At 33.4% G+C, this 18971-nt stretch overlaps 1 protein-coding gene across 1 annotated transcript in view; it reads right to left on the reverse strand.

The window, feature by feature from the left end:
* LOC105345716 (uncharacterized) overlaps positions 1-18610 on the reverse strand; it is a 153742-nt gene extending 135132 nt beyond the window's left edge. The window contains exon 1 of the mRNA XM_066065909.1: positions 18250-18610. Coding sequence (XP_065921981.1) covers positions 18250-18334 — 85 coding nt within the window. The 5' untranslated portion in view covers positions 18335-18610. The remainder of the gene's footprint in view (positions 1-18249) is intronic.
* Positions 18611-18971: the final 361 nt, after the last annotated feature.

An 18971-nucleotide genomic window follows, 5' to 3' on the forward strand; every position in this document is an offset into this window, starting at 1 on the left:
CCCAATTGTCTACGGACTTTTCCGTTTTGTCCAGATTACGACAAAGACCACACGGCGGGTGTGACCGGTCAGCAGAGAATGCTAACTCCTCCTAAGCACCTGATGCTACCTTCAATGTAATGGCTCAAGGTTTGTATTTTGACCATCCCAAACAAACCAAAAAATCAACGTTTCGTTTTTTTTCCTATTGTGACATTTTCCCGATTTTGACATTTACATCGATTATGACATGCCAAATTATCTCAAGGAGCACACGGCGGGTACGACCGGTCAGCCGAGGATGCTCACTCCTCCTAGGCCTCTGATTCTTTTTGGAGTTCCATGTTGTTCTCCTATAAATTTGTATTTTGTTTTATGGATTTTTGAGATGGTTGGGTTTGTTTTTGTCATTTTTTTTTCATTTAACACAAAGAGAATTATAGATATTGCGTTCGAAAATATTGAATTTCCGTTCTATGGGGACTGAAATTTTCAGTGTTACTAAGCATTTAGATAGCACTTCCACTGTAAAGTTCACCAAAAAGTACATGTACCCTCCGTATCTTGTTTAACAGAATCAGACCATACTGTACACCAAGGGAATTAAAAATGAATACACCGACATATATATCTTTCATGTCGACATTAGTGCTGTGTTTATCAAGCAGTGTCGACAGAATCAGACTTTTCTGTACACCGAGGGAATTAAAAATGAAATACACCGACGTATACATCTCTCGTGTCGATATTAGTGCTGTGTTTATCAAGCGGTGTCGACCTTTTATAATGTTATTTTTATATATGTTAAAAAAGGGTTAAAGAACAATGTACTCGAAAACAATGAAGGCTCTTACTCCGTGGGCTGAAGTTTTAATGGCACCTATTAGTTGTGAACAGCTACCATTGTAAGACTTATTGTTTGGGAAAAAAAAACCAATAAAAGAATCTGGCTCCAAAACATCAAAACACCCTACCTAGGAGATAAAATTATTAGGTTTACCTGCAAGTGGTCGTGTCAACATATTGTGTTGATACAACTTATTTTTAAAAGATTTAGGCCCTCTAGCAAATAAAACAATAATGAACATCGGGCTCCAAAAACATTGAATGCCCGGTCTGTGGGACTGAAATTCCCAGTGTAAGTAACCTTTGGTCTTACACTATCACAGTTAAGTTAATCTAAAAGTATATGTGCCATATTAAGTTTAACAGAATCAGACCCTACTGTACACCAAGGGAATTAAAAATGAAAAAAACACCATCTTATTTACCTTTCTTGTTGACATTAGTGCTTTGTTTATTAAGCGGTGTCGACTTTTTAAAGTGATATTTTTATATAATGTTAAAAAAAGGTCAAAGAACATTGTACTCGGAAACAACAAAGGCTCTTACCTTGTGGGCTGAAGTTTTCATGCCACTTACTAGTGGTGGACAGGTCCCAGTGTAGAAATTATAGTTGGGGAAAATAACAATAAAAACATTGGGTTCCGAAACATCAAAACACCCTCCCCTAGAGATGATATTATTAGGTTCACTTGCAGTTGGTTATGCCACTGTAAATATATTGTGTTGATGCAATTTCATTTTTAAAAGATATAACCTCTCCTTTATTACATCTATTTAATCTAAATCGAATTAAAAAAATCGGACTCGGAAACACTGAATGTCCGTTCTATGAAGACCAAAATTTTCAGTGTTTATAACCTATAGTCTAACATTATGACTGTCAAGCTAACCTGAAAGTAAATGTACCCTATCTAGTTTAACAGAATCAGACCTTTGTGTACACCAAGGAAATCAAAAATGAAATACACCGACATCTCTCGTGTCGACATAAGTGCTGTAATTATCAAGCGGTGTCGACCTTTTAAAGTGTTATTTTATTCCGTAGGCTGAAGTTTTTATGGCACCTATTAGTTGTGGACAGATACTATTGTAAAACTTACGGTTTTAGAAAAAAACCATAAAAACATCGGGCTCCAAAACATCGAAACAGCCTACCCCGGAGCTGAAATTATTAGATTCACCCGCAAGTGGTCTGACACTGTCAACATATTGTGCTGATACAATGCTTTTTTTAGAAGACATAGACCCTCCTGTAATTCACAAATATAACATAAATACAATTATGAAAATCGGGCTCGAAAACATTGAATGTCCGTTCGGTGGGGACTGAAGTTTTTAGTGTTAGTAACCTATTTTCTAACATTATCACTGTTAAGATAACCGAAAAGGACATGTACCATATTAAGTTTAACAGAATCAGACCATACTGTACACCAAGGGAAATAAAAATGGAATAAACCGACGTATATACCTTTCGTGTCGATATTAGTGCTGTGTTTATCAAGAGGTGTCAACCTTTTACATTGTTATTTTTATATATGTCATAAAAAGGTAAGAAACCATTGTACTCCGAAACAAGAAAGCCTCTTACCTCGTGGGGAGATATTTCCATTACACGTACTAGTGGTGGACAGCTACCATTGTAAAAATTATAGTTAGGGAAAAAACCAATTAAAACTTCGGGCTTCAAATCATCGAAACACCCTACCCAAGAGACATATTGTTTGTTTCACCCGCAAGTGGTCTGATACTGTCAACATATTGTGTTGATACAACTTCTTTTTTAAAAGATATAGGCCCTCCTGTAATACATCTATTTAACCTATATTGAATTATAAACATCTGGCTCGAAAACTTTAAATGTCCTTTCTATGGGGACAGAAATTTTCAGTGTTATTAACATATAGCCAAACACTATCACTATAAGGTTAACCTGAAAGTACATGTACCCAATCTATTTTATGAGAATCAGACCCTACTGTGCACCAAAGGAATTAAAAATGAAATCCACCGACGTATATATCTTTTGTGTCGACATTAATGTTGTGTTTATCAAGCGGTGTCGACCTTTTACATTGTTAAATTTATACATGTTAAAAAAAGATCAGAGAGCATTGTACTCGAAAACAAAGCAGACTTTTACTCCGTTGGCTGAAGTTTCAATTTACGCGTTGTGGACAGCTACTATTGTAAAAATTATAGTTAAGAAAAAGACGGTAAAACATCAGGCTCCAAAACATCGATACAACATACCCACGAGATGAAATTGTTAGTTTCACCCGCAAGTGGTCTGGCACTGTCAACATATTGTGTTGATACAACTTCTTTTTTAAAAGATATAGGCCCTCCTGTAATACATTTATCTAACATAAATACGATTATGAACATCGGGCTCGAAAAACATTGAATGTCTAGTCTGTTGGACTGAAATTTTCAGTGTTAGTAACCTATGGTCTTACACTATCACTGTTAAGTTAATTTAAAAGTACATGTGCCATATTAAGTTTAACAGAATCAGACCCAACTGTACACCAAGGAAATTAGAAATGAAATACTCCATCGTATTTACCTTTCTCGTCGACATTAGTGCTGTGTTTATCAAGAGATGTCAACCTTTTACATTGGTTTTTTATATATGTTATAAAAAGGTAAGAAACCATTGTACTCCGAAACAAGAAAGCCTCTTACCTCGTGGGCAGATGTTCTCATCACACCTACTAGTGATGGACAGCTACCATTGTAAAAATTATAGTTAGGGAAAAAACCAATTAAAACGTCAGGCATCAAAACATCCATGTAATATATCTATTTAACCTATATTGAATTATAAACATCTGGCTCGAAAACATTGAATGTCCGTTCTATGGGGAGTGAAGTTTTTAATGTTATTAACATATAACCTACCACTTTCACTATTAAGTGAACCTGAAAGTAAATATTCCCTATCTAGTTTAAATGAATGAGACCTTTAAGTACACCGAGGCAATTAAAAAATTAAATTCACCGACGTATATATCTTTCGTGTCGACATTAGTGCTGTGTTTATCAAGCGGTGTCGACCTTTTACAGTGTTATTTTTATGTCTGTTAAAAAAGGGTTAAAGAACAATGTACTCGAAAACAACGGAGACTCTTACTCCGTGCGCTGAAGTTTTTATGGCACCTATTAGTTTTGGACAGCTACCATTGTAAAACTTACGGTTTGGGAAAAAAAATAAAAAAAATAAGGTTCCGAAACATCGAAACGCCCTTCCCTGAAGATGAAATTGTTAGTTTCACCCGCCCTCCTGTAATGCATCTATATAAAATAAATACAATTATGAACATCGGGCTCCAAAACATTAAATTTCCTACAATTATGAAGATCGGGCTTCGAAAAGAATGAATGTCCGTTCTCTTGGTACTGAATTTTTTAGGGTTTGTAACCAGAAGTCTAGCACTATCACTGTTAAGTGAAGCCGTAAGTACATGTACCCTATGTAGTTTAACAGAATCAAACCATACTGTACACCAAGGGAATTAAAAATAAAAAACACCGACATATATATCTTTCCTGTAGACATTAGTGATGTGTTTATCAAGTGGTGTCGACTTTTAGCATTGTTAATTTTATATATGTTTAAAAAAAACGTTAAAAACATAGTATCCGGAAACAATGGAGGCTCTTACTCTGTGGGCTGAAGTTTTCATGGAACCTACTAGTGTTGGACAGCTTCCATTATAAAAATTATGGTTTGGGAAAAAACAATAAAAAAAATTAGGTTCCGAAACATCGAAACACCCTCCCCTGAAGATGATATTGTTAGTTTCACCTGCAGTCCTGTAATGCATCTATATAAAATAAATACGATTATGAACATCGGGCTCCGAAACATTAAATTTCCCTCCTGTGGGGACTGAAATTTTCAGTGTTAGTAACCAATTGTCTAAAACTATCACTGGTAGGTAAACTTAAAAGTACATGCATCATATTTAGTTTAACAGAATCAGATCCTACTGTACTCCAGGGGAATTAAAATTGAAATTCACCGACGTACATATCTTTCGTATCGACATTAGTGCTGTGTTTATCAAGCGGTGTTGACATTTTACCAAATGAACATCTGACTCGAAAACATCGGAGACTCTTTCACTGTGTGCTGAAGTTCTCTAAGTGTAATACACAGTTGCATTTACTATACTGTTTTATTTTATATCATATTTATGTCATGAAAGAATAACTTTACATAAATATTTTGTATTGATAGATGCATCGGCGTATAAACGTTTAAATCCGCTGATATTTTCGTAGTAAGCTTTAACAGTGCTGCGTATCACTGTTAAGGTAACTGGAAGTACATGTAGCCTATCTAGTTTAACAGAATCAAACTCTACTGTACACCAAGGCAATTTAAAATGAAATAAACCGATGTGTATATATATTTCGTGTCGACATTAGTACTGTGTTTATCAAGTGGCATCAACATTTTACAATGTTGTGTTTATATATGTTAAAATAAGGTAAAGAACATTTGACTCTAAAACATTGGAGGCTCTTATCTCGTGTGCTTGGGTTTTTATGGCAACTACCAGTGGTGGACAGCTACCATTGTAAAAATTAAAGTTAGGAAAAAAACAATAAAACCATCGGTTTTTGAACCATCAAAACACCATACCTCAGAAAAGATATTGTTAGGTTCATCCGGAACTGGTATGACACTGTAAACAAATTGTGTTGATACAACTTCTTTTTTAAAAAAATGTAAGCTTTCCTGTAATACATCCATTTAACATAAATACAATTATGAAGATCGGGCTTCGAAAAGAATGAATGTCCGTTCTCTTGGTACTGAATTTTTTTAGTGTTTGTAACCAGAAGTCTAGCACTATCACTGTTACGTGAAGCTGTAAGTACATGTACCCTATGTAGTTTAACAGAATCAAACCATACTTTACACCAAGGGAATTAAAAAAATAAAATACACCGACATATATATCTTTCGTGTCGACATTAGTGATGTGTTTATCAAGTGGTGTCGACTTTTAACATTGTTAATTTTATATATGTTTAAAAAAAGTTAAAGAACGTATAACCCGGAAACAAAGGAGGCTCTTACTCTGAGGGCTGAAGTTTTCATGGAACCTACTAGTGTTGGACAGCTACCATTATAAAAATTATGGTTTGGGAAAAAACAATAACAAAATTAGGTTCCGAAACATCGAAACACCCTCCCCTGAATATGATATTGTTTGTTTCACCCGCAAGTATTAAGACAGTGTCAACATATTGTGTTAATAAAACTTCTTTTTAAAAAGATAATGGCCCTCCTGTAATACATCTATATAAAATAAATACAATTATGAACATCGGGCTCCGAAACATTAAATTTCCCTTCTGTGGGGACTGAAATTTTCAGTGTTAGTAACCAACTGTCTAAAACTATCACTGGTAGGTAAACTTAAAAGTACATGCATCATATTTAGTTTAACAGAATCAGATCCTACTGTACTCCAAGGGAATTAAAATTGAAATTCACCGACGTACATATCTTTTGTATCGACATTAAGGCTGTGTTTATCAAGCGATGTCGACATTTTACAAAATGAACATCTGACCCGAAAACATCGGAGACTCTTTCACTATGGGCTGAAGTTCTCTAAATGTAATACACAGTTGCATTTACTATACTGTTTTATTTTATATCACATTTATATCATGAGAGAATAACTTTACATAAATATTTTGTATTGATAGATGTATCGGTTTATGAGCATTTAAATCCACTGATATTTTCAAAGTAAGCCTTAACAGTGCTGCGTATCACTGTTAAGGTAACTGAAAGTACATGTAGCCTATCTAGTTTAACAGAATCAAACTCTACTGTACACCAAGGCAATTAAAAATGAAATAAACCGATGTGTATATATATTTCGTGTCGACATTAGTGCTGTGTTTATCAAGTGGCATCAACATTTTAGAATGTTGTGTTTATATATGTTAAAACAAGGTAAAAGAACATTTGACCCGAAAAGATAGGAGGCTCTTATCTCGTGTGCTTGGGTTTTTATGGCAACTACCAGTGGTGGACAGCTACCATTGTAAAAATTATAGTTAGGAAAAAACAAGAGAACCATCGTGTTTTGAAACATCAAAACACCATACCTCGGAAAAGATATTGTTAGGTTCATCCGGAAGTGCATGGTATGACACTGTAAACATATTGTGTTGATACAACTTTTTCTTAAAAAAATATAAGCTTTACTGTAATACATCTGTTTAACATAAATACAATTATGAAGATCGGGCTTCGAAAAGAATGAATGTCCGTTCTCTTGGTACTGAATTTTTTAGAGTTTGTAACCAGAAGTCTAGCACTATCACTCTTAAGTCAAGCCATAAGTACAAGTACCCTATGTAGTTTAACAGAATCAAACCATACTGTACACCAAGGGAATTAAAAATAAAATACACCGACATATATATCTTTCCTGTAGACATTAGTGATGTGTTTATCAAGTGGTGTCGACTTTTAGCATTGTTAATTCTATATATGTTTAAAAAAACATTAAAAAACATAGTTTCCGGAAATAATGGAGGCTCTTACTCTGTGGGCTGAAGTTTTCATTGAACCTACTAGTGTTGGACAGCTTCCATTGTAAAAATTATGGTTTGGGAAAAAACAATAAAAAAATTAGGTTCCGAAACATCGAAACACCCTCCCCTGAAGATGATATTGTTTGTTTCACCCGCAAGTATTAAGACAGTGTCAACATATTGTGTTGATACAACTTCTTTTTAAAGAGATATTGGCCCTCCTGTAATTCATCTACATAAAATAAATACAAATATGAACATCGGGATCCAAAACATTAAATTTCCCTTCTGTGGGGACTGAAATTTTCAGTGTTAGTAACCAATTGTCTAAAACTATCACTGGTAGGTAAACTTAAAAGTACATGTATCATATTTAGTTTAACAGAATCAGATCCTACTGTACTCCAAGGGAATTAAAATTGAAATTCACCGACGTACATATCTTTTGTATCGACATTAAGGCTGTGTTTATCAAGCGATGTCGACATTTTACAAAATGAACATCTGACTCGAAAACATCGGATACTCTTTCAATATGGACTAAAGTTCTCTAAGTGTAATACACAGTTGCATTTACTATAATGTTCTTTTTTATATAATATTTATATTATGAAAGAATAACTTTACATAAATATTTCGTATTGATAGATGCATCGGTTTATGAACATTTAAATCCGCTGATATTTTCGTACTAAGCCTTAACAGTACTGCGTATCACTGTTAAGGTACCTGAAAGTACATGTATCCTATCTAGTTTAACATAATCAGACTCTACAGTACACCAAGGCAATTAAAAACGAAATAAACCGATGTGTATATATATTTCGTGTCGACATTAGTGCTGTGTTTATCAAGTGGCATCAACATTTTAGAATGTTGTGTTTATATATGTTAAAATAAGGTAAAAGAACATTTGACTCTAAAACATTGGAGGCTCTTATCTCGTGTGCTTGGGTTTTTATGGCAACTACCAGTGGTGGACAGCTACCATTGTAAAAATTATAGTTAGGAAAAAAAACAATAAAACCATCGGGTTTTTGAAACATCAAAACACCATACCTCAAAAAAGATATTGTTAGGTTCATCCGGAACTGGTATGACACTGTCAACATATTGTGTTGATACAACTTTTTAAAAATATAAGCTTTCCTGTAATACAACATGTACATCTGTTTAACATAAATACAATTATGAAGATCGGGCTTCGAAAAGAATGAATGTCCGTTCTCTTGGTACTGATTTTTTTTTAGAGTTTGTAACCAGAGGTCTAGCACTATCACTGTTAAGTTAAGCTGTAAGTACATATACCCTATGTAGTTTAACAGAATCAAACCATACTTTACACCAAGGGAATTAAAAATAAAATACACCGACATCTAAATCTTTTGTGCCGACATTAGTGATGTGTTTATCAAGTGATGTCGACTTTTAACATTGTTAATTTCATATATGTTTAAAAAAGGTTAAAGAACATAAAACCCGGAAACAATGGAGGCTCTTACTCTGTGGGCTGAAGTTTTCATTGAACCTACTAGTGTTGGACAGCTTCCATTGTAAAAATTATGGTTTGGGAAAAAACAATAAAAAAATTAGGTTCCGAAACATCGAAACACCCTCCCCTGAAGATGATATTGTTTGTTTCACCCGCAAGTATTAAGACAGTGTCAACATATTGTGTTGATACAACTTCTTTTTAAAGAGATATTGGCCCTCCTGTAATTCATCTACATAAAATAAATACAAATATGAACATCGGGATCCAAAACATTAAATTTCCCTTCTGTGGGGACTGAAATTTTCAGTGTTAGTAACCAATTGTCTAAAACTATCACTGGTAGGTAAACTTAAAAGTACATGTATCATATTTAGTTTAACAGAATCAGATCCTACTGTACTCCAAGGGAATTAAAATTGAAATTCACCGACGTACATATCTTTTGTATCGACATTAAGGCTGTGTTTATCAAGCGATGTCGACATTTTACAAAATGAACATCTGACTCGAAAACATCGGATACTCTTTCAATATGGACTAAAGTTCTCTAAGTGTAATACACAGTTGCATTTACTATAATGTTCTTTTTTATATAATATTTATATTATGAAAGAATAACTTTACATAAATATTTCGTATTGATAGATGCATCGGTTTATGAACATTTAAATCCGCTGATATTTTCGTACTAAGCCTTAACAGTACTGCGTATCACTGTTAAGGTACCTGAAAGTACATGTATCCTATCTAGTTTAACATAATCAGACTCTACAGTACACCAAGGCAATTAAAAACGAAATAAACCGATGTGTATATATATTTCGTGTCGACATTAGTGCTGTGTTTATCAAGTGGCATCAACATTTTAGAATGTTGTGTTTATATATGTTAAAATAAGGTAAAAGAACATTTGACTCTAAAACATTGGAGGCTCTTATCTCGTGTGCTTGGGTTTTTATGGCAACTACCAGTGGTGGACAGCTACCATTGTAAAAATTATAGTTAGGAAAAAAAACAATAAAACCATCGGGTTTTTGAAACATCAAAACACCATACCTCAAAAAAGATATTGTTAGGTTCATCCGGAACTGGTATGACACTGTCAACATATTGTGTTGATACAACTTTTTAAAAATATAAGCTTTCCTGTAATACAACATGTACATCTGTTTAACATAAATACAATTATGAAGATCGGGCTTCGAAAAGAATGAATGTCCGTTCTCTTGGTACTGATTTTTTTTTAGAGTTTGTAACCAGAGGTCTAGCACTATCACTGTTAAGTTAAGCTGTAAGTACATATACCCTATGTAGTTTAACAGAATCAAACCATACTTTACACCAAGGGAATTAAAAATAAAATACACCGACATCTAAATCTTTTGTGCCGACATTAGTGATGTGTTTATCAAGTGATGTCGACTTTTAACATTGTTAATTTCATATATGTTTAAAAAAGGTTAAAGAACATAAAACCCGGAAACAATGGAGGCTCTTACTCTGTGGGCTGAAGTTTTCATGGAACATACTATTGTAGGACAGCTACCATTGTAAAAATTATGGTTTGGGAAAAAACAATAACAAAATTAGGTTCCGAAACATCGAAACACCCTCCCCTGAATATGATATTGTTAGTTTCATCCGCAAGTATTATGACACTGTCAACATATTGTGTTGATACAACTTCTTTTTAAAAAGACATAGGCCCTCCTGTAATACATCTATATATAATAAATACAATTATGAAGACATGGCTTCGAAAAGAATGAATGTCCGTTCTCTTGGGACTGAATTTTTCAGTGTTTGTAACCAGAAGTCTAGCACTATCACTGTTAAGTTCAGCTGAAAGTACAAATACTTTATATAGCTTAACAGAATCAGACCCTACTGTACACCAAGGGAATTAAAAATGAAAAAAAAAACTATCTTTAGTGTCGACATTAGTGCTGTGTTTATCAAGTGGTGTCGGTCGACATATTGCCGTGTTGTTTTTATATAAGTTAAAAAAAAGTTAGAGAACATTGTACTTGGAAACAACGGAGGCTCTTACCCCGTTGGCTGAAGTTTTCATGCCTCCTTCTATTGTAAAAATTATTGTTAGGGAAAAAACCCACACAAAAAACCCATAGAGATCCGGAGCATCGATTCACTCTACTCCAGTGCTGAAATTATTAGGTTCACCCGCAAGTGGTTTGACCCTGTCAATATATTGTGTTGATTCAATCTTTTTTAAAAAGATATTGGCCCTCCTTTAATACATCTATTTAAGGTAGTCCATCTATAACTAAGGTGAATTTAACAATTTTGATTGATCTATACTACATCAGATACATATTTTGAAGCTATTATGAGACTGACATAAACCAAACTTGGGTGTATGTATGTAGTTAAAAAATTAACGTTTTGCACTTAAAACTTTTTAAGAGTTGTCTGCCCTTTAGGAAAATTTAAAAAAAATCATTTTCTGAAAAAAATATGGTAAACTATGAATTATTTTAGCATATTCGAAGACGGAGAAAGCTTTTGCAACTTTTTACCAAGAGAAATGTGAGAAAATTACTTGTACTAAAGAAATATATTTAAAAATGCATTTTTCCCATAGACTTCAATGTTAACTTCAACATATGATAAATTTATCAAAATTAAATTTTTTGAAAGATTTCAAAGATGAGACTTTATTATTTAATAAACTCGTTAAAATCACACTAAGATTTTAGTGATCAAACTTGCAATCTATTAGATATGAAATATGATAGTTTTGGATGGACAACCTAAGCTAAATCGAATTATAAACATCAGGCTTGGAAACATCGAACCATTATCCGTAAAATGTTCTCTTTGGACTTAAATATTTAGTGTTATAACCAAAAGACTAGCACTCTCACTGGTACGTTTAGTTGAAAATACATGTACTTTTTACAGTTTAACAGTGTCAGACCCTACTGTACACCAAGGGAATTAAAAATGAAATAAACCGACGTATATATCTTTTGTGTCGACATTAGTGCTGTGTTTATCAAGCGGTGTCGACCTTGTGCCTTATTGTTTTATATATGTTAAAATAAGGTTAAAGAACATTGTACTCGGAAACAACGGTGGATTTTACCTCGTGGACTGAAATTTTCATGCCACTTATTAGTGGTGGACAGCTACTATTGTAAAAATTATAATTGGGGAAAAACAATAAAAACATTGGGCTACTACACATCGAAACACCCTACCCCGGAACTGATATTATTCAGTTCGGCCCCAAGTAGTCTGACACTGTAGACATATCATGTTGATGCAATTTCTTTTTTCAAAAATATTGGCCCTCCTGTAACACATCTCTTTAACATAAATACAATTATGAATATCGGGCTCGGACACATTGAATGGCCGTTCTGTGAGGACTGAAACTGAAACTTTTAGTTTTAGTAAACAATTGTCTAACACTATCACTGTTAGGTTAACCTAACAGTACATCTACCACATTTAGTTAAACAGAATAAGACCCTACTGTACACCAAGGGAATTAATAGTGAAATACACCGACGTATATATGTTTCGTGTCAACATTAGTGCTGTGTTTATCAAGTGGTGTCGACGTTGTACAATGTTGTTTTTATATATGTTAAAAAAGTTAAGAGGACATTGTACTCCAAAACAACAGAGGCTTTTACCCCGTGGGCTGAAGTTTTCGTTTACTAGTGGTGGACAGCTACCATTGTAAAAAACTATAGCAAGGGAAAAAAAACAATAAAAACATCGGGCTCCGAAACATCAAAACACCATACCCAGGAGATGAAATCGTTAGGTTCACCCCCAAGTGGTCTGACACTGTCAACATATAGTGTTGATACAACTTCTTTTTTAAAAGATATAGGCCCTCCAGTAATACATCTATTTAACCTAAATCGAATTATAAACATTGGGTTCGGAAACATTGAATGTCTGTTCTTTAGGGACCGAATTTTTCAGTGTTACTTTCCTATAGTGTAGCACAATCACTGTTTAGTTAAGCTGAAAGTACATACACCATTTCTAGTTTAACGGAATTAGACCCTACTGTACACCAAGGAAATTAAAATGAAAAACACCAACGTATATATCTTTCTTGTCAACATTAGTGCTGTGTTTATCAAACGGTGTCGACATTGTACAGTCTTATTTATATATATGTTAAAAAAAGGTAAGAGGACATAATACTCGAAAACAGTAAAACAGAAAACAGATGCTTTTACCCCGTTAGCTGAAGTGTTCATTTACTAGTGGTGGAGAGTTACTATTGTAAAAATAATAGTAAATGAAAAAAACCCCAATAAAAACATCGGGCTCCGAAACATCGAAACACAATACCCAGGAAATGATTTTGTTAGGTTCTCCCGCAACTGCTCTAACATTGTCAACATATTGTGTTGATACAACTTCTTAAAAGATGAAAGAAGACTTGACTCAAAAACATCGGAGGCTCTTACTCCGTGGGCTGATGTTCTCATGGCACCTACTAGTTGTGGACAGCTACCATGGTAAAAACTTTGTGTAGGGAAAAAGACAATTAAAACATCGGGCTCTGAAACATCGAAACACCTTACGCTGGAGCTGAAATTGTTAGAGTCATCCGCAATTGGTCTTACACTGTCGATATATTGTGTTTATACAACATCTTCTTTAAAACATTTAGGTCTTTCTATACATGTAATGCATCTCATAAACATAAATATAACTATAAACATCGGGCTCTGAAACAATGAATGTCTGATTTTTGGGACTGAACTTTTCAGTGTTAATTACCAATAGACTAGCACTACCACTGTTAAGTTCAGCTGAAAGTACCTGTACCCTCACTAGTTAAGCAGAATCAGACCCTACAGTACACAAAGGGAATTAAAATTGAAATAAACCAACGGGCATAAATATTTCGTGTGGACATTACTGTTGTGAATTTATCAAGCGGTCCCGACCTTTAACAGTGTTTTTATATATGTTAAAAAATGTAAAAGAACATTTGGCTCGAAAACATCTGAGGCACTATTTCTGTGGGCTGAAATTCTCATGGCACCTACTAGTGGTGCACAACCACCATTGTATAAACTACAGTTAGGAAAAAAAAGGTGAAAAAATAGGTTCTCTTATACTTGTAATACATCCATTTAACTTAAATAGAGTGATAAACATCGGGCTCGGAAACAATAAATGTCTGTTCTGAAAATTTTCAGAGTTACTAACCAATAGTCTACCACTATCATTGTTAAGTTAAGCTGAATGTACATGTACCCTATTTAGTTTAACAGAAACCCTTGATGATAACCTAACAAAAAACTATATGATGAACGCGGTGAATTTAATTTTTTCTATAGTCATTTTTCCTTACTTATGTAGCAATATACCTTCCTCACTTGCACGGAGACCTCTTGGAGTCCTTTGGGATCTCACTGCGTCTTTATTGCACTATCATTACGCACTCACAGCGTTTGAACGAGTTGTTTTTTTGTTTTGCTGCGTTCACACAGCGACCCCCGAGAGCTGTTGCTGCGATCATCGCGCTCTCTTGGTGTTTCCTCTGTGTTTATTAGCGTTTGTACCGCGCTCCCACGGCGTTTCTAGTACGTTGTCAGCCAGCCAAGTGTGACAGGGGTTTAAAACAACACAGCCACGTCCGTATATGTATAGGGACATAAAGGATATAAGTGTACATTAAACCGTGTTGAACAATTTGAAGTTCCAGTAAAAAAACAGTTCAAAACTCAGTTATTTGAGTTAATGTGTGTTAAGGTCATCAGAGTTCAGAAAACTATTTTCAAGCTTTTGAAAAATGACCCCGGGTATAAATATCACGACTTTTGGTCTCAATTTTCAACGTTGAAAAAGTACTCCGGATCAATATATGGTGAGGGTAGAATCTCTAGTTGTCAAACTTTCATAATTTTCACATAAAGACTTTTCGGACATAGGCCCCATTTAATTAATGATAAATCAAAAAAACTGATGGGAAAAGTCGAATAGTATAAAATATTGATATATAACGTAATAGTTTTAGATTATAATAAAAAAAAATGCCAATGTTACATAGAATTTATAACGTTACATTAATTTTGTCAAAATTGCAAATCAAAAGTGTTATATATTCAACATGTAATTTGAAAATCATTTATGTTAAGAAAAAGGAGTCATACACTGATTTGAGACTTATAAATTGGAGAGAACAGGGGGAATGGGTATAAAACATATACAACCCAATAAACAAATCATCCTGTGAGTCGTTACAAAGCAGAATATATAGCAATTAAGTCAATAGTTTATAATAGTGATATGTGTACATGTATATAATTAATTACAAAATTCATTTTACAGATATAATGTCAATACACCCGGCCAATGGACCTATAAGTCGCTTTAAAACTGTTACAGAGTGAATAAAATTTGCATGTTTTAGGAGTTAGTTGGCTTTGTCAAATGTTTCTGTTGTATAATTAATAGATAAAATGAGCAATTCGGCGGAGATATTTACATATTAGATTAGTGAACAGAGTACTATAATTGGTAATATTTTGAATGGACAATATCACTAAGCAAACTTTTCATTTTCAATTTCATTTAAGTCACACAAGTTACATATTCTTTCCTGTACCGGTTCTCCTCTGTATTGCGACCTGTTTCAATTCTTAGAGGAAGTACACCACAGCTAAACATTGCCAAGGATCTGATGAGTTTAGCAAGATCTAGCGTAACGTATATTCTTCAACGGAATAGCTTGATTTAAATAGGATATATGTTCGAAGTTTTGGCACATCTTGAATATTTTTGAAACATTCGGTTTCGAAGTTATTACGTTAATTTTCCTCTGCATAGTTCATATTACAAGGTATAAAATTGGTATAAGTACTTCCCATGTTTAGAGATTCCAGGATATTTTTAACTTGAGAGCTCCAGTGAGAAGAATTGTTTTGCGCACCGTGCCAACTTGGTAATGCGTTCATTTTCCATATATACTAGTCGATTCAACAGACGCAAAATGTTCATTTCGTGGTGGATTTTAGAACTTTACCACCCGCTTTACCTAGCAACGGAGTAATCCGATGAACACCAAGAAAATATCGGAGGGCTCGATTTTGTACAATTTCAATACAATGATGCTTCTTGTATCCCCTACCCCAATGCTGATAAAGGACGGATATAACAAAATTATTAAATAATTTTTCGAAGGTTCGGAATCGAACCAATTTATTTGCGTTGATTTTTTAGAAGACGGATCCCAGGGCACTCACTTTCAAATCACTTTAAAATCACGTTTTTTCGTTGAAAAATCATCCCTAAACATTTGTATGATGCCTTGTAGTTCAGATTATTTCCCCTAGATGAAAGTTAAAGTTACTTAATTTTGATATCTTTTCCCGAAAGTGAACAGTCTTAAATTTTTGCAGCTTAATTCGTAATCGCAATTTTTTGCACAAGGCGTCGAAGGTATATAAGATGTGTTGAATGTCATGTCATGATATATCTGCATCTATATGTATATTAACTTATAATTAAGACATAACAAAACATGTAAATATATATGAAGACGCTCTCAAAAAGAATAAGACGCGACCAGAGAAGTACTCTTACCGGAAGGGGGTTGGGGACGCACGCTGTTTATTCCAACAACCTTATATTCTCAACAAAGAGAAGAATTCTCGGGAAAAGGGTTTTATTAAAATGGGGCTTGGAATATTTTAGGTGTGGTAAATTAAAGAATTTATTTTAAACATTGTGTGTGATTTAATGGATAAGAACATTAGGCTTGTACTTTTTCATATGGTGTGAATAACAAGAGAAAACACCCTAATAATATAAGTTTTGAAATAGTATATACATGCATTTAATGTGACAATATATTATTATAAAATATTTGGCTTGTACTTATTCTTTCCGGAGCGAGGAACAGGTGTATATATAGATATAAACGAACGCTATTTTTTTAAAAATCTTATTTTCTCAAAAAAGGGTAACATTTCCGGGAAAATTGGTTTTAGGGGGGAGAGTATATATATAAAATGTCGACACTCGATATACATAGCATTAATGTCGACACGTAGGGGAATTGAATTTATAAGCGTTTTCCCGTTGTAATTTAATAAGAAATGACTTAGATGATGTTTATATGCCTTATCCAAAACATATCTAAATGTTTTATTTAATAAACTTTACGAAAACATGAGATGTAAGAATCGAGTCGACTTTCGCAGTATGTATGTATTTTCCCTAAAAAAGAGTTCAAGAATTAGTATACACCGGTGGATACAATTATAAAACTATTTCTTTTTATCTTTCAAACGAAAATTACAATCTAGAAACAAGAAATGCCGCGAGAAATAAAGAATTCATAATGTAAATATACGCGAGTAAGTTGAAAAACGAAAGTAGACGGGACTTTCCACATCACTGTCATGTGGGACAACTCTTTGTCTATTTTTAGAAAAACTGAGATAATACATCGATTTATTGAAAGATTTGCAAATTCCGCTCAAAAACTAAATGCAGTTGACGACATAAAAAGAAAACACTGAATATGTGTAGCGTTTCGATAAATAAAATCTCCATGTATGTTAAAACTATTTTTCTTTTCAAAACACGAAATAAGACGTGAACAGTAATTCCCCTTTCAAACACATATACATTTTTTCGTGTTGACATTCTGCAGAAAAACATAATGTCGACGCGTATATATTGCGAAAGTCGACACGATTCTGAGATCTCTTGTTTTCTTAGATTTTATTTTATAAAACGATGAGATATGTATTAATTACGGCAAAACAATTTTATCAAAGTCCATCCTTGTCAAATTACAACTAGAAATCGCTTATAAACTCAATTTTCCTAAGTGTCGACATTGATGCTATGTATATCGAGCGTCGACATTGACCCTGATTCTCGAGTATATATATATATATATCTCACACGTTTGGTTTATTGTATTTTGTCAACCATTGTGTTCCCTCTTGCCGTATGTACAAACATATCAAGTGGTTTGAAAAGAATGTTCATAAAGATCTCCTAGATTCCTTAATATAAATCTTTTCCTTGACATCAAATTTGACACAAGTCATGCAATTGTTTATATGTGAGGTGTATAATTAAGACAGGGTAAATCTTTAGTCTATAAATGGTATTCTTAACACTCTACAAATACACCGATTAAGTTATCAAATGCACATTGCTATAACAATAGAAAAAAAAACTAATAGAAACCATATTACATTGTTATTTTAAAGTTGACTCATTTGTACATCAACGATCTCTTTATTAGCAAACTTTTGTTTTGATAATAATTAGAATCCATAAACATTTATACATTGGTGTTTTAAATATAAAATGGTAGATAAAGATTGGCTTACCATAAGATCTGGAAACTGTTAGCAGACAAAAAAATCCGGTGATGAAAATAAAGTGATGTTTACTGTGCAAATACAGAAATAACATAGCGAATTGATCACCTATGTATCTTTTAAAACAAATTTTATGTAATGAAACATACCACTAAACATTTTTTTATGAAAATACTCTTGCTTCAAAATTCATGTTTCAAAAATAAAAACAAACGAGGAAGTTTTTAGTTCAAGGATCCTGTTTGAATCCACGGTCGTTCTTTATTTTTACTTGTCAGATTTAATAACTTTGTATTAAATTTCCTTGGGTTTGAAATGAAAATAATTAGCACTTGCTGTTTTTGGAAAGAACCGTCAAAATACGAGCATGGCTCATGTTTAAATTTACTAACGTTTATTTATTTATTTAATCCAGTTGAAAAGTGTTGAGTTGTAAATGTTAGGCATTTAATGTTGTTTTAATTATATTTCATGAATTCATTAAAAAATGTTCGAAAATAGAATGTGTGTTTGTTAAATTTCAAGGACATTTATTTCATTGCGTAAAGTTTTTGACGTCTTGTATATAATTTGTTTGTGCTGTGCACAATTTTAATTTTTACGGAGAAAGTTGATATTAACAAAATACATGGTAGAACATGTGATAAAAAAATCTCTCATAATTTGCGATGGTATATTATTTTTACCCAGCTTTTTTCTTTCAGTTAACCCTCTTTTAACAGAAGCTTTAA

This window comes from Magallana gigas, chromosome 1 (genome assembly GCF_963853765.1).
Source record: "Magallana gigas chromosome 1, xbMagGiga1.1, whole genome shotgun sequence".
Lineage (NCBI taxonomy): Eukaryota > Metazoa > Mollusca > Bivalvia > Ostreida > Ostreidae > Magallana > Magallana gigas.